The sequence below is a fragment of the Somniosus microcephalus genome, chromosome 6 (genome assembly GCF_052327205.1).
Source record: "Somniosus microcephalus isolate GS21.2 chromosome 6, FLI_Smic_1.0, whole genome shotgun sequence".
Classification (NCBI taxonomy): Eukaryota; Metazoa; Chordata; class Chondrichthyes; order Squaliformes; family Somniosidae; genus Somniosus; species Somniosus microcephalus.
In genome coordinates, this window is record NC_140992.1 from 257,625,867 (window position 1) to 257,642,916 (window position 17,050).

Sequence of the window (17,050 nt, forward strand, 5' to 3'; positions counted from 1 at the left end):
TTGATGTGTGAGCAGAACTAAGGGTAGAAACATAGAAACATAGAAAAATAGGAGCAGGAGTAGGCCATTTGGCCCTTCGAGCCTGCTCCGCCATTCAATATGATCATGGCTGATCCTCTATCTAAATACCATATTCCCGCTCTCTCCCCATACCCCTTGATGCCTTTTGTGTCTAGAAATCTATCTATCTCCTTCTTAAATATATTCAGTGACTTGGTCTCCACAGCCTTCTGTGGTAGAGAATTCCACAGGTTCACCACCCTCTGAGTGAAGAAATTTCTCCTCATCTCAGTCTTAAATGTCCTACCCTGTATCCTGAGACTGTGACCCCCTCGTTCTAAACCCCCCCCCCCCCCAGCCAGGGGAAACATCCTCCCTGCATCTAGTCTGTCAGAATTCTATACGTTTCAATGAGATCCCCTCTCATTCTTCTAAACTCTAGTGAATACAGGCCTAGTCGATCCAGTCTCTCCTCATACAACAGTCCTGCCATCCCAGGAATCAGTCTGGTGAACCTTCGCTGCACTCCCTCTATGGCAAGTATATCCTTTCTTAGGCAAGGAGACCAAAACTGCACACAGTACTCCAGGTGTGGTCTCACCAAGGCCCCGTATAACTGTAGTAAGACATCCTTGCTCCTGTACTCAAATCCTCTTGCAATGAAGGCCAACACACCATTTGCATTCCTAATTGCTTGCTGCATCTGCATGTTTGCTTTCAGTGACTGGTGTACAAGGACACCCAGGTCCATTTGTACATCAACATTTCCCAATCTATCACCATTTAAATAATACTCTACCTTTCTGGTTTTCCTACTGAAGTTGATAACTTCACATTTATCCACGTTATACTGCATCAACCATGTATTTGCCCACTCACTCAACTTGTCTAAATCGCCTTGAAGCCTCTTTGCATCCTCCTCACAGCTCACAATCCCACCTAGTTTCATGTCGTCAGCAAACTTGGAAATATTACATTTGGTTCCCTCATCCAAATCATTGATATATATATTGTGAATAGCTGGGGCCCAAGCACTGATCCCTGCGCTACCCCACTAGTCACTGCCTGCCACCCCAAAAAAGACCCATTTATTCCTACTCTCTGTTTCCTGGTTGTTAACCAATTTTCAATCCATGCCAGTATATTACCCCCAATCCCATGTGCTTTAATTTTGCACACTAACCTCTTATGTGGGACTTTATCAAAGGCCTTCTGAAAATACAAATACACAACATCCACTGGTTCTCCCTTATCTATTCTACCAGTTACATCCTCAAAAAACTCCAGTAGGTTTGTCAAACATGATTTCCCTTTCATAAATCCATGTTGATTTGTCTAATCCCGTTGATATTTTCTAAGTGTCCTGTTATCACATCCTTTATAATAGACTCTAGCATTTTCCCTACTACTGATGTTAGGCTAACCGGTCTGTAGTTCCCTGTTTTCTCTCTCCCTCCTTTTTTAAATAGTGGGGTTACATTTGCCACCCTCCAATCTGCAGGAACTATTCCATAATCTATAGAATTTTGGAAGATGACAACCAATGCATCCACTATTTCCATGGCTACCTCTTTTAGTACTCTGGGAAGCAGATTATCAGGCCCTGAGGATTTATTGGCTTTCAGTCCCATTAATTTCACCAGCATTATTTTTTTACTAATACTAATTTCCTTTAATTCCTCCTTCTCACTAGACCCTTGGCTCCCTAGCATTTCTGGGAAGTCATTTGTGTCCTCTTCTGTGTAGACAGAACCAACGTATTTGTTTAATTGCTCTGCCATTTCCTTGTTCCCCATTATATCTCCACTGGCTGGAGTCATACCAAGCACAAAGGAAGATGGTTGTGGTGATTGAAGCTCAATCATCACAGCCCCAGGACATTGCTGCAGGAGTTCCTCAGGGCAGTTTCCTAGGCCTAACCATCTTCAGATGCTTCATCAATGACTTTCCCTCCAACATAAGGTCAGAAATGGGGATGTTCGCTGATGACTGCATAGTGTTCAGTGCGCATTCACAGCTCCTCAGATAATGAATCAGTCCATGCCGCATGCAACAAGGTATTCTGCGGAGAGTGTCTCACCTCCTGACTCCCCAAAGCCTTTTTACCATCTACAAGGTACAAGTAAGGAGTGTGATGGAATAGTCTCCACTTGCCTGGATGAGTGCAGCTCCAACAACACTCAAGAAGCTCGACACCATCTAGGACAAAGCTGCCCGCTAAATTGGCACCCCATCCACCACCTTAAACATCCACTCACTCCACCACCGGTGTACCATGGCTGCAGTGTGTACCATCTATAAGATGCACTGCAACAACTCGCCAGGACTTCTTCGGAAGCACCTCCCAAACCCGCGACCTCTTCCACCTAGAAGGACAAGGGCAGCAGATGCATGGGAACACCACCACCTCCATGTTACCCTACAAGTCACACACCATCCTGACTTAGAAGTATATCGCCGATCCTGCTTCATCGCTGGGTCAAAATCCTGGAACTCCCTACCTAACAGCACTGTGAGAGTACCTTGACCACATGGACTGCAGCAGTTCAAGAAGACGGTTTACCACCACCTTCTCAAGGGCAATTAGGGATGGGCAATAAATGCTGGCCTTGCCAGCGACGCCCACATCCCATAAAAATGAATTTTTAAAAAATTCTCCCGTTTCTGACTGTACATTTGTCTTCACTAATCTTTTTCTTTTTACATACTTGTAGAAGCTTTTACAGTCCGCTTTTATGTTCCTTGCAAGTTTACTCTCATACTCTATTTTTCCCTATTAATCAATCTCCTGGTCTTTTCTTGCTGAATTCTAAACTGCTCCCAATCCTCAAGTTTGCTACTTTTTCTGGCAACTTTATATGACTCCTCTTTGGATCTAATACTATCCTTAATTTATTTTGTTAGCCATGGCTGTGCCACTTTTCCTTTTGTGTTTTTGCACCAGAAAGGAATGTATAACTGTTGCAATTCATGCATTTGTTCCTTAAATGTTAGCCATTGCCTATCCACCTTCATGCCTTTTAATGAAGCTCCCCAATCTATCATAGCCAACTCACTCCTCACACCTTCGTAGTTTCCATTGTTTAGGTTTAGGACCCTAGTTTCAGATTGGACTACTTCATTTTCCGTCTTAATGAAGAATTCTTTCATGTTATGGTCACTCTTCCCTAAAGGACCCCGCACAACAAGATTATTAATTAACCCCTTCTCATTGCACAATACCCAATCTAGGATAGCCTGTTCCCTATTTGGCTCCTCAACGTACTGGTCTGAAAATCCATCTCGTACACACTCCAGGAATTCATCCTCCACAGTATTATTGCTAATTTGGTTTGGCCAGTCTATATGTAGATTAAAGTCACCCATGATTACTGCAGTACCCTTGTTACATGCACCTCTAATTTCCTGTTTGATGCCATCCCCTACATTACCACTACTGTTTGGAGGCCTATAGACAACTCCCACCAATGTTTTCTGCCCCTTGGTGCTTCTTAGCTCCACCCAGACTGATTCTACATTTTGATTTTCTGAGCCAATATCCTTTCTCACTATTGCTCGGATTTCATCCTTTACTAAAAACGCCACCCCACATCTTTTTCCTTTTTGCCTATCCTTCCTAAATATCGAATATCCTTGGATATTCAGCTCCCAGCCTTGGTCACCCTGTAGCCATGTCTCCATCATCGCAATTATATCGTATCCGTTTACATCCATTTGCGCTGTTAATTCGTCTACCTTATTACGAATGCTTCGTGCATTCAGATACATTGGGCCGGATTTTCATTGGACCGTGGAGGCGGGATTGGTGGCATGTGGGGGGTTAAAATCTCGAAATCGGGGGGCACGAACCCATCCCACCCCCAACCCACCTCCATGCCAGTTTCAAAGGAGGCGGATACCCGACCTGTGCTGGGACCCGCCTCCCCGAGTCGGGAAGGGGATCAGTGCCAATTAACTGCCTGTTAACAGGTAGCTAACAGGCAGTTTTTAGCCTAATCCCTATTTTTATTGCTGAAGTGTGGGATTCCCGACGGCTCCAAACCACACCAAGTTAGCGAGGCGGGCCATCGGGCTGAAGGATTTGGAGGGTTCGAGATGTCCGGTGTTCAGGTGAGTGATGGGTGCATGAGTGAAGAGGTAAGTGTGTTTGGTGTGTGTAAAGTGTTTAGAGAAGTTTTACTTACCTTTACAGCCTTCCTTCCTTCAGGTCTCGGGAGTCCCTCATCTCACCGGCACAGAAAGCAGAATGGCCGCGAGCTGTCAAAAGTTGCAGCATTCAGCTAACCACTATGCCACCGTGCCTCCCATAAATCAGCCTGAGAGGAAGTACTTAACTTGGTGTACAGATTGTCAGTGTTTGACAGCTTCAAAGAGCTGTCAAACGCTGATATTTCATCTGTCAAAAGTTCTTGACAGATGAAATGTCAATCTGTGATGTCACCTGTTGCCGGGTGGCCCTTAATTGGCCTGCTGATCCCGCAGGGCGGGCTCAACAAGGTCAATCAAGTGAAAATCGCATGGGTTGGCCACAACTCGATGGAGGTGGGACTACAACCCCGAAAGTTGTAGTCCCGCCTCCTACATGCCTCCTCAATGAAAATCCAGCCCATTGCCTTTAGATTTGTCTTTTTAACATTTTTAGACATCTTAACATTTTTTGTACTATGGCCCTATTTGCCTTATTACCATTTTTTCTTAGCCGGACCCTATTTGTTAGTGCACTCCTTTGTTTGTATGCTCTGTCCCTTCCTGACACACTCTGGTTATCCTTACCTCAATCCCTTTCCTGCACTACTTCCTTATTTTTTCTAGCATTCTAGATTTCTCTCCACCGGGACCCTCCCCCTCCCTTATTTAGTTTAAAGCCCTATCTACCTCCCTAGTTATTCAATTTGCTAGAACTCTGGTCCCAGCATTGTTCAGGTGTAGTCCGTCCCAACGGAACAGCTCTCTCTTTCCCCAGTACTGGTGCCAGTGCCCCATGAATCGAAGCCCACTTTTCCCACACCAATCTTTGAGCCATGCATTCATCTCCCTGATCCTATTGACCCTATGCCAATATGCTCATGGCTCAGGTAATAATCCAAAGGAGATGTCCTTTACCCTGGCACCGGGTAGGCAATATAGCCTTTGGGACTCATGCTCCTGGCTGCAGAGAACAGTGTCAATCCCCCTAACTATACTGTCGCCTACTACAACCACCTTCCTTTTTACTCCCCCCGCACTTGAACGGTTTCCTGTACCATGGTGCTGTGGTCAGTTTGCTCGTCCTCCCCGCAGTCCCCGCACTTTTCCACAAGGGTTGCAAGAACCTCGAATCTATTCAACAAGTGCAGGGACTGAGGCTCCTGCAATACTACCTCCTGGATCCCCGTACCTGCCTCACTCGCAGTCACATCCTCCTGTCCCTGACCACGTGTCAATTCTAAAGCATTTAATCTAAGGGGTGTGGCTGCCTCCTGGAGCAAAAGGTCCAGGTAACTTTCTCCCTCCCTGATGTCTCGCAATGTCTGCAGCTCGGATTCCAGCGCCTCAACTCGGAGCCGAAGTTCCTCGAGCTGCAGACATTTACTGAAGATGTAGTCGCCCTGGACAAAAATGTCCACAAGCTCCCACATATTGTAGCAGAAACACATCTCCTGTTCTCCCATTATTTTATTTAGTTAATTAATTAGTTTAATGTTAATCAAATTATTTACCTCATTCAGTTTATTAAATTAATTAAATTAATTTTATTTTTTAAAAATTAGTTATATGCTATATGTTAACTTAGCCCACAGTCACTACCAATCACTTACCTGCCTTACCTGTGTCATCACACTGCAGTTTCTCTTGCTGTTACAGGTCTGCTGCTGCTTTTATCCCTGCTCTCGGGCTGCGGTCTGCTCCCGCTCAGGTCCGCCGCCGCTCAAACCCCCAAGTTGTTCACTCTGTGTCCGCTGCACTCAGTCTCAGATAGGACTTGGATGGCAGAGTTTTGGATGGGTGGAAGTTTACGGAGGGTGAAGGATTGGAGGCCAGCCAGGAGTGCATTGGAATAGTCGAGTATGGAATTGACTACAGCATGGGCAGAGGTATGGGGTGGAGATACGTACAAATATACGAAAATGACGGGCAGGAAAAGACCAGCTGGTCCATCAAGCCTGCCTCACAGCAAGATGGCTGGACCATCATGGCTAAACACTTCTTCTCTCCCCCGACCTGTCTTCCCCATCCACCCACCTTCCCCCCACCATCTTACACCCACACCCGCAGCCACGTAATCTCCTGGGAGAGGCATAGGAAGAGAAAACCCAGGGTCAATAAGGGAATAAATACTCTGTAAAATGCCTCTCCGACCCCCTCAGGTGATCGAAACCAGTCCAGGTGATCACACGGACCAAGTGTTATCTAGAAAGACACTTACCTTCTGTATGATGCGATCGCTGCCCCAGTCAGGAATTGGTCCAGCTCCCTCTTGAAAGCGTACAGAGAGTCAGCACCCACCACACCAGCCAGCATCATCTCAACTCCGCTACTATATACGTTATTAAAATAACAGTTGTGTTGGAGTAACAGAATCTTGGGGTTCTCGTGTCAGTCACAGGCCACTTCAGTTTTGCTCTTGTAGTTTGTGCCATCATCTGAGCCCCTCGCCCCTCAATTATACAAAAGCCTCATTATTCACTCTAGCCCGACTGTTACACTCGATGACCCTCCAAGGATTTCGGCTCATTTAGGCTTGTTGTAAACACATCCATTATTTTGCTCATTTGTAACAAATCCTCGTTCAGCACAGAGCTGGAGAGGAATGTGCAGATACATTTCGGCTCTTCTGGTTAGAGGACTATATTGGCAGATTCTGAAAATGTGAACACGGATAAAGGGAAAGAAGAGGAAATGCCGAGTATTGAAACGAAGTAAAAGTGATTCTTTTTCAAAAGACTTTTCATTTGTGTGGCATTAATAATTTTGCTACAAATAACAAAGGACTTTGCCCCTTCACGTAGCTTAAATTTCGTTCACCTAACAACCCCCTTTTACAATAACACCAAAACAGGCAATGTAAATAGCAACATATTTTAAAATAATTCCCAAACCATTATGCATTAATAAACAGTGAATGATCCTATTTTATAACATTACACAGTTAAATAAAATAAAAGAATTAGAAAGAACCTGCAGTTATATATTGTCTTTCATGACCTCAGGACTGCGTACAGTTCTGGGCCTAGAAATTGAGTGGGCTTTGCGCCCATTTTGCGGCGCTAGAGGTCATTGCGCTGGACTTACAGCCGGTTCAGAAATTCCCTGGGGCCCTACCATCGGCGGTAGACCGGTTGCGCTGCGCCGGCACCGATGACATCATCGGTGTGCGCAGCGTCCCGGTTGCCGTGGTGACGGGCCCCAGCGCCGAAATTGAGTTGTGGCCGCCTCGCCCGTGGCAGCCGCAACTAAGACTCTGGCAACCGAGTCTTACAGGAGTTTGCGCCGGCGCATTAAGGTCGCGCGGCGGCCGGCCGCTTTCCCGTCGGCCGCCTGCCCGCACCTCCCTCCCCGGACTCCTCCACCCCCCCCCGCGGAACAGATGCTTCTGGGCTGCGAGCCCGGCACTTCCCCGAGGTGCCGGGCTCATTTTTGTGAAGATTTTACCAGCCAGCGGGCGGGTGCAGGCAGCTCCTCCTTAACTGAAGGAGGAGGCCTGCACTTCCCGAGCCTGCCGCACCGCATCGGGCGCCGCAGCGCCGGAATAGCGCCGCAATGCGGCAGGTAGCGCCCATTTTCAGGCGCAAACACCCTTCAGTAGCGCCAGCAGCCTTTTGGGCGCGGCGCTACTGAATTTTTGGCGCGCGCAGGGGGACTTAGCGCCGGCGCTAACTTTCCGGCGCTAAAGCCCTGGCGCGGCGCCAACTGAATTTCTAGGCCCTGGTCTCTACATTACGGGGAAGATGTGATTGCACTAGAGAGGGTACAGAGGAGATTTACGAGGATGTTGCCAGGACTGGAGAATTTTAGCTATGAGGAAAGATTGGATAGGCTGGGGTTGTTTTCTTTGGAACTGAGGCTGAGGGGAGACTTGATTGAGGTGTATAAAATTATAAGGAGCCTAGATAGAGTGGATAGGAAGGACCTATTTCCCCTAGCAGAGAGATCAATATCCAGGGGGCATAGATTTAAAGTAATCGGTAGAAGGATTAGAGGGGTGTTGAGAAGAGTGTTTTTCACCCAGGAGGTGGTGGGGGTCTGGAACTCACTGCCTGAAAGGGTGGTAGAGGCAGAAACCCTCATCACATTTAAAAAGCACTTGGATATGCACTTGAAGTGCCGTAACCTACAGGGCTACGGACCAAGAGCTGGAAAGTAGGATTAGGGTGGATGGCTCTTTTCCAGCCAACGCAGACACGATGGGCTGAGTGATCTCCTTCTATGCTGTAAATTTCTACGATTCTATGATTTCTATGACATCCGCTTTACACATAAGGAAATACTTTTAGTGTAGTCACTGTTGTATGTAAGAAGCACGGCAGCCAACCTGCGCACAGCAAGGTCCAATAAACAGCAGTGTGATAATGACCAGGTAATCTCTTTTAGTGAAATAAAAATAGAAACTGCTCAAAATATTCAGCAGGTCAGGCAGCATCTGTGGACAGAGAAACAGGTTTCAGGTCCATGACCTTATGTCATGCACCCTCATCCCTTTTGTCTTTTAATCTCTCCTGCCTTCCATCCTATCACAGACCTTCCCTTTTGTTCTTTCCTGCCCTCCCCCCTTTCCCTGCCCCTACACGTGCTTAAAATCTGTTACATCTCCAACTTTTTCCAGTTCTGACGAAAGCCTGACCTGCTGAGTATTTCCAGCATTTTCTGTTTTTATTTCAGGTTTCCAGCATCTGCAGTATTTTGCTTTTTTAATCTGTTTTGGTGATGTTGGTTAAGCTATAAGTATTACAGGAAACTCTTTATTATCCGGCACCAACGGGACCGGCGCGGTGCCGGTTTATCAAAAAGTCTGGATTACAGAGAGGTATAGTTAAAAGGTACGAGAGCTCCGTACACAGCAACAAATCCAGGCTTCCCTGTTGCTTAGCAACATGTGCAGAAACTCCGGCCACAGACCAAGCGTCCCTGTTGCTTAGCAACAAGTGCACGAACCCCAGTTACACAGCCACAGATCCAGGAACTGCCACTAATATGAAGTAAAACTTACCTGAACCTACTCCTGAATTTTGCCGGTTAACAGAGATTTCCGATTATTTAGGTGCCAGTAAATTGAGAGTTTCCTGGTAGCTTGGACACCAGGAAGAACGCCCCTGCTCTCCTTTCAAATAGTACCATAGGATCTCTTACCCCCACCTGAGAGGGCAGACAGGGCCTCAGTTTAATGTCTCAGTTGAAAGGCAACATACTCTCGACAGTGCTCCACCTCCTCGGTTCTGTACTGGAGTGTCAACTTGGATTTTGTGCTCAAGTTCCTGGAATGGGACGCGAACCCACAACTGTCTGGCTCAGAAGCAAAAGTGCTACCCACTAAGCCACAGTGTGTTCATTTTTGAAAGTGACAACCTTGATAGGATTCACAAATCTTTCACGACATTCTAGCCTACATTACAGATGACTGAATCTTGTGAACAGTGAATGAGGTAAGTTTTCAATGTAACTCATCAGAGTTGGAGGGGTTACTTAGTGGAAGTGAGATCCTGCTCCTCACAGCGTTAGATTTGTGCCACTTTACATTCAAAGAACAGCCAGTATTTTTCCTTCTGTATCCTTACTGTGTTGTAAATCTTGCGGAACACCTCCGTTCAGTCCGTAAGGATGACCCCGAGCTTCCGGTCGCCTGTCATTTTAATTCACCGCCCCATTCCCACTCAGACCTCACTGTACTCGAGCTCTTGCATTGTTCCACGGAAGCTCAGCGTAAGCTCGAGGAACAGCACCTCATCTTCCAATTAGGCACTTTACAGCCTTCCGGACTCAATATCGAGTTCAACAATTTCAGATCATAACCTCGGCCCCTATTACATTTTTACTTATTTTTTATCCACACCTTTGTTTTGGCCCTTTCCCCCCGCCCTTTTTTTCTCTCCCACATGGCAGCTGTCTCCCATTCTGCCAGCCCATTTCACACCTAATCTAGAGCCGTCTTTTGTCTCCACTAGTCCTATCACCATCTCATCTCATTTTGAATACCTCTTAATGTCTCTTCACTTCTCTTTTGTTCTCTCCCAGCCTGGCCTCTTAATCTATTTCATTTCCTGTGCTTTTCCAGTCTTGACAAAGGGTTTGACCCGAAACGTTGACTCTATTTTCTCTCCACGGATGTTGCCTGGCCTGCTGAGTTTTTCCAGCATTTTCTGTGTTGTAATCAAGATGCCTTGAGCCATCTGCTACTCTAACTTATTCATTATCATGACCTAAAAACTGTGGAAGTCCTTACCTTCATCAGTGTTGCCTCTCTTGTTACAATCTGCAGGCTTTTAAAAACTCAAGCTTAGTGTCCTCGAACCATTATTTCTTTATCTGTTTTCAAACTTGGCAGTGTCTTGCAGTATGCACTTTGATCTTCATGTAAGATTTCTCAGCTGAAGCAAACTCAATATCTTGCCTAATACAAAGGAAATCTGGAAATCTGAAATAAAAACAGAAAATGCTGGAAATACTCAGCAGGTCAGGCAGCATCTGTGGAGAGTGGTCTGCACAGAGTGATCTTAAATGGAGTGCAATTAAACAGAGTGTTAAACATGGGAATTTGGAGAGAGTGGGAATTCGGAGCAGAGGGGGAAGGAGGTGTTGCTTTTTGCCTCGAATACTTGGAGTACTTAGTGTTGCTGGTAAATATTTAATTTAATCTACCTGACACTTAAACTAGATCTAATAATTAGCTAAAAACTAAGCTATAAGCTAAGTTTATTAAATATATAAATTTTAATTAACTAACTAAATAAATAAAACAAGGTTAGAAAGCAATGGCAGTGCCAGTGGTGTGCCACAACTGCAGCATGTGGGAGATTGTGGAGAGCATTGTGATCCCGGACAACCACGTCTGCAGTAAGTGTCTGCATCTCAATGAACTTCAGCTCAGTTGTTGAGCTGGAGTCCGAGGTGCAGACATTGCGGGACATCGGGGAGGGGGAAAGTTACCTGGACACTTTGATCCAGGAGGTAGTTACACTCCTTAGGCTAGATAGTGATACAGGTCTGGTTTGTGGTCAGGGACAGGAGGGTGTGACTGCAACTCAGGCAGGTAAGGGGACCCCAGGTGCAGTGTTGGAGGAGTCTCAGCCTTTGCCCTTGTCCAACAGGTATGAGATTCTTGCTGCCTGTGCGGATTGTCAAAATCGCGACTCTCAATGAGACTCTGAAGCGATCGGCTCCGGAAGATGTTCTTTTAATAAATGTTTATTTGCCGCAAGGAGAGCGTCCCGCTCAGTCAAAGGCTAAGCAGAAACTCTCTCCAGAATTACAGATTAACAACATATTTATACAGTAAAGTAAACAGGTTATGGTTTCATCATGTGTCTTTCAAGTCAGACAAAGGGACAAAGAGTTCTTCAATCCTTAACTAAGTTTCTACATATTTCTAAAGTCTGGCGTAGAGAAAGACTATTGATAATACAATGGGTAGTTATTTATTCTAGACTATTTAATTAAGTCTATCTGGTGGCCAAGCCTCTGGCCAGGTGGCTTGCGTAAGGTTCCCTTTACTCATGTAAATGGTCTTTGTTTACAACGCAGATAAGTAACGGTTTACAGTGTTTAGTCCAGGTTAACATGTTTAAGGAAAGAATAGAGGACATTTCTGCAGAGGCTTCTGGGAGGACCGGGACTCCATTTTGTTTGTCAAAAAGGGGCACATGTAACTATATTCAGCTTTAAAAGGTACATTTCCACATTCCCCCCTTTTGTCCTTTACAAGGACAACTTAATCCATTCCAAATAACAGCAGAAAATGCTGGAAAAACTCAGCAGGTCAGGCAACATCCGTGGAGAGAAATTTGAGTTGATGTTTCGGGTTGAACCCTTCTTCAAAACTGGAAAGAAAAGAAACTAGATCGAAGGCAGGGCTGCGATCGGACAAAAGAATAAAAGAAACAAAAGAAGTAAAAGAGATTAGAAGCTAGACGAGATGGTAATGGGCTGGGATTAGGTGTAAAGTGTACTGGCAGGGCAAAAGATAGCTGCCAGGTGTGAGAGAGAAACAAAAGGAAAGGTGGTGGGGGGGGGGAAAGGAGTGGAACAATTACAAGAGAAAATGAAATGGGGGCCGAGCTTATGATCTGAAATTGTTGAACTCGATATTGAGTCCGGAAGGCTGCAGAGTGCCTAATCGGAAGATGAGGTGCTGTTCCTCGAGTTTACGTTGAGCTTCCGTGGAACAATACAAGAGGCCAAGGACGGTGAGGTCCGAGTGGGAATGGAGCGGTGAATTAAAATGACAGGCGACCGGAAGCTCGGGGTCACCCTTACGGACTGAACGGAGGTGTTCCGCAAAGCGGTCACCCAATCTGCGTTTGGTCTCCCCAATGTAGAGGAGACCGCATCGTGAGCAGCGAATACAGTATACTAGATTGCGAGAAGTACAAGTAAATCGCTGTTTCACCTGGAAGGGGTGTTTGGGGCCCTGGACAGTGGGAAGGGGGGAGGTATAGGGGCAGGTGTTACATCTCCTCCGCTTGCACGGGAAAGTGCCAGGCGAAGGGGAAGGGCTGTTTGGGGTGATAGAGGAGTGGACTAGGGTGTCTCGGAGGGAGCGGTCCCTGCGGAATGCTGAAAGGGGAGGGGAGGGGAAGATGCGTTTGGTGGTGGGATCACTTTGGAGGTAGCGGAAATGCCGGAGGATGATCCGTTGAATGTGGAGGCTGGTGGGGTGAAAGGTGAGGACAAGGGGAACCCTATCGTGGTTCCGGGAGGGAGGGGCAGGGGTGAGGGCAGAAGTGCGGGAGATAGAACTGACACGGTCGAGGGCAGTGTCAACCACGGTAGAGGGGAATCCTCGGTTGCGGAAAAAGGAAGACATGTCTGAAGCACTGGCGTGGAAGGTGGCATCGTCGGAGCAGATACGGCGGAGACGGAGAAACTGGGAGAATGGAATAGAGTCCTTACAGGAAGCGGGGTGAGAGGAAGTGTAATCCAGGTAGCTGTGGGAGTCAGTGGGCTTGTAGTGAATATTGGTCGATAACCTATCCCCAGAGATGGAGATGGGGATAGGTTATCGACCAATATTCACTACAAGCCCACTGACTCCCACAGCGACCTGGATTTCACTTCCTCCCACCCCGCTTCCTGTAAGGACTCTATTCCATTCTCCCAGTTTCTCCGTCTCCGCCGTATCTGCTCCGACGATGCCACCTTCCACGCCAGTGCTTCAGACATGTCTTCCTTTTTCCGCAACCGAGGATTCCCCTCTACCGTGGTTGACACTGCCCTCGACCGTGTCAGTTCTATCTCCCGCACTTCTGCCCTCACCCCTGCCCCTCCCTCCCGGAACCACGATAGGGTTCCCCTTGTCCTCACCTTTCACCCCACCAGCCTCCACATTCAACGGATCATCCTCCGGCATTTCCGCTACCTCCAAAGTGATCCCACCACCAAACGCATCTTCCCCTCCCCTCCCCTTTCAGCATTCCGCAGGGACCGCTCCCTCTGAGACACCCTAGTCCACTCCTCTATCACCCCAAACAGCCCTTCCCCTTCGCCTGGCACTTTCCCGTGCAAGCGGAGGAGATGTAACACCTGCCCCTATACCTCCCCCCTTCCCACTGTCCAGGGCCCCAAACACCCCTTCCAGGTGAAACAGCGATTTACTTGTACTTCTCGCAATCTAGTATACTGTATTCGCTGCTCACGATGCGGTCTCCTCTACATTGGGGAGACCAAACGCAGATTGGGTGACCGCTTTGCGGAACACCTCCGTTCAGTCCGTAAGGGTGACCCCGAGCTTCCGGTCGCCTGTCATTTTAATTCACCGCTCCATTCCCACTCGGACCTCACCGTCCTTGGCCTCTTGTATTGTTCCATGGAAGCTCAACGTAAACTCGAGGAACAGCACCTCATCTTCCGATTAGGCACTCTGCAGCCTTCCGGACTCAATATCGAGTTCAACAATTTCAGATCATAAGCTCGGCCCCCATTTCATTTTCTCTTGTAATTGTTCCACTCCTTTCCCCCCCCCCCCCCAACCTTTCCTTTTGTTTCTCTCTCACACCTGGCAGTTATCTTTTGCCCTGCCAGTACACTTTACACCTAATCCCAGTCCATTACCATCTCGTCTAGCTTCTAATCTCTTTTACTTCTTTTGTTTCTTTTATTCTTTTGCTCGATCGCAGCCCTGCCTTCGATCTAGTTTCTTTTCTTTCCAGTTTTGAAGAAGGGTTCAACCCGAAACGTCAACTCAAATTTCTCTCCACGGATGTTGCCTGACCTGCTGAGTTTTTCCAGCATTTTCTGTTGTTATTTCGGATTTCCAACATCTGCAGTATTTTGCTATCGTATTAATCCATTCCAATCCTGCTTAGTCTTTCTATTTCCATTTCCGCGCAGAATCCTTCAGTAGTTGTTGCTACCATAACCTTAGTAGTGGTTGCTGTTGGTAACACTGTTTTTCCCACTCTGACACAGCAGCACTTGATTGATACAAACAGAAGGTATAGGGAAAAGATTATCAGCAAGAATATGATCAGGCCCTGTACCAGGGATTTTCCAAGGGATCCTAGCCATCCGGATGCCCAACCCCACAAAGTGGTACCGCCTAGGCCAGTAATTTGTTTGTACTCTATTACCTTCTCTCTAATAAGTTCTGCCAGACTGCTGATCTTTTCTGAGTGATCCGGGATGTACGTACAGCATTCCTCACCAATCAAAGCGCATGTCCCTCCTTCCTTGGCTAGGAGATAATCTAGGGCCATATGATTTTGGAGAGCCACTGTCCGACTGGCTACCATTTCGAAGGTTTGTGAGGTTGCGTTGGCTACTGATTCTACTAATTTAGCCAGTTCCCGTATTTCCCATTCGTTTGACATTGTCCCATAGGGTGGTATCATTACCTTGAACATTCCATTCAACCATATCAAATCCCGTTTAGGTCGATGGCTTTCATAGGCGTCCCTCAGGGTCTTTGTTGTTCTAATAAAGGGTATCATATATCCTAAGTAACAGGATCCCGTCCATGATTGTGGTAACCAGGGGTAGGCCTTATGACCACAGATAAAATAGGTTCCATTATAAGAAGTGAATTGCAACTTCTTCTTTGTCATCATAGGGTTGGAACCGGTCCAGGTACCCCCACTCGTCTTATTATGGACATTTGTCATGTTAAACTGACCCACATCGTGCCAGTTGTGGGGTTGAGTTATGGTAAAATTCTGGGCGCATTTGCTTTTACCCACATTCTTGCCCCCTACTATGTTCCTTACTAAACATATTTTACCCATTGGGGCCCCTATACCTGAGGTATTAGTAAGAACTAGGAATGGGGGCTGCCGAGTCCGATTATATTTGGGTTGGTACCACCCCTGGAAGGCAGTGAGATTATAGCCTGCTGATTCCCATTCTGGCCTCCAATCCTCTGTACTAGTAGTGCCCCTATAGGATGTGTGCCTTTTCTGGGAAGTATTACCGCGCGTATCGTTCTGACTGATTATCCACTCAGCCATGTCTGATTCCTTAAAGGGAATGGGTCTTAGAGGGATGCCTCCTTTCGAGTGAATGGGCACATGTGCACATACCCAACAGTTGGATAAATCTCTTTCTTGTGCATACCCATGGCTCAGTGCCATGAATACATTTATATGTAGTTCCCTTTGTTCTCGTGTCTGTACCTCTGGTGCTATCAGTAACACAAAGCATAATCCTGTTAAGCATAGTACTGTCAATTCAATTCAAATCGCTTTATTGGCATGACAAGTTACATCTTATGTTGCCAAAGCATCGAAAAACATTCATGTTTGTACACAAAAATACAGATCTATCCATACAGTGTATAAACAGATATATCCCTGAGTGTATAAATATACTTTCATATAATTTATATATACTCTTTTCTTATATTTAGTGGTTGTCCCTCTGTTTATGGCAAGCTGTAACATAGTGTGCCACTAGTGTTACACAATTTCTCTCTTCCCCTAGTAGGTATGGGAGTTTTTGGTCGTCATTCAAATTTCTGAATTCCAGGCATATTTTTGTGAATTTTGGGTAGAAATTCTCCCTTATGCCCTGATATTTTCTACAAGCTGTGAGGAAGTGCATCTCTGTCTCCACCACTCCCTGACTGCAGTGAGAGCATATCCTGTCCTCTCTTGGTAGTCGGGTCTCCCTGTGTCTACCTTTTTCGATCGCCAGGCTATGTTCACTAAGTCTGTACATTGTCAAGGTTTTTCTCAGTTTGCTATCCTTTACCATGGTCAGGTAATCAGCCATGTTGTATTGTCTGTTTAGGGCCAAGTAGCAATTGAGTTTGCTTTGGGTTTTTGTTGTTTCTGCCCAATATGACAGATATTTTTCCTTTTGCTTAGTGACGATTGTGTTGGGTTGAGTTCTTTGTGTTACGCTGTCACTGTCCTGGGGCTGGTTATTGTTAGTAGTGTTAGTAGTTACTTCACTGAGTCCCAGGACTAGTTGACTGAGGGTATTCTTCTTTATGGTCCTCTCTTGGCATTTCAGGGCTTCGTAATGATAGCATTGGGGGTTGCTCATTTCTAGGTGTTTCCAAAATTTGGTGGCTCTTTTTTGGATAGTGATTATTAATGGATATTGGCCTAGTTCTGCCCTGCATGCATTGTTTACGGTTTTCCTTTGAGTCCGGAGTCAGTCCCCATAGTCTGTGTAAATCTTATTCTCTCCCTCTGGTTCCTTCTCCTTTTCCTCCGGATCGGGTGCTTTTTTTGCAATGGGACGCGTGGATCCGTGTTGGTCTTTTATCTTGATTGCAGTATTAGTTGTCAGCAAAACCTGGTATGGTCCTTCAAATCTGGGTTGTAGACTGCTTTTTCGTTTAAAAATCTTGATGTAAACTAATTCTGTGGGCTCCAGGTTATGGTACTTCCCTTCTGCTGGTTCGACTTGAGCTTCTTTT

At 46.3% G+C, this 17,050-nt stretch overlaps 1 protein-coding gene across 1 annotated transcript; it reads right to left on the reverse strand.

The window, feature by feature from the left end:
• Positions 1 to 14,471: 14,471 nt before the first annotated feature.
• Positions 14,472 to 15,731, reverse strand: LOC147116684 (endogenous retroviral envelope protein HEMO-like). Its single transcript, XM_085989533.1, has one exon. The coding sequence runs from the start codon at positions 15,630 to 15,632 to the stop codon at positions 14,472 to 14,474; it is 1,161 nt and encodes a 386-aa protein (XP_085845659.1). The 5' UTR covers positions 15,633 to 15,731.
• Between the last annotated feature and the right edge of the window lie 1,319 nt (positions 15,732 to 17,050).

Coding starts and splice junctions, on each gene's coding strand:
- LOC147116684 (XM_085989533.1), bottom strand. CDS start 15,632: ATGGCTGAGTGGATAATCAGTCAGAACGATACGCGCGGTAATACTTCC.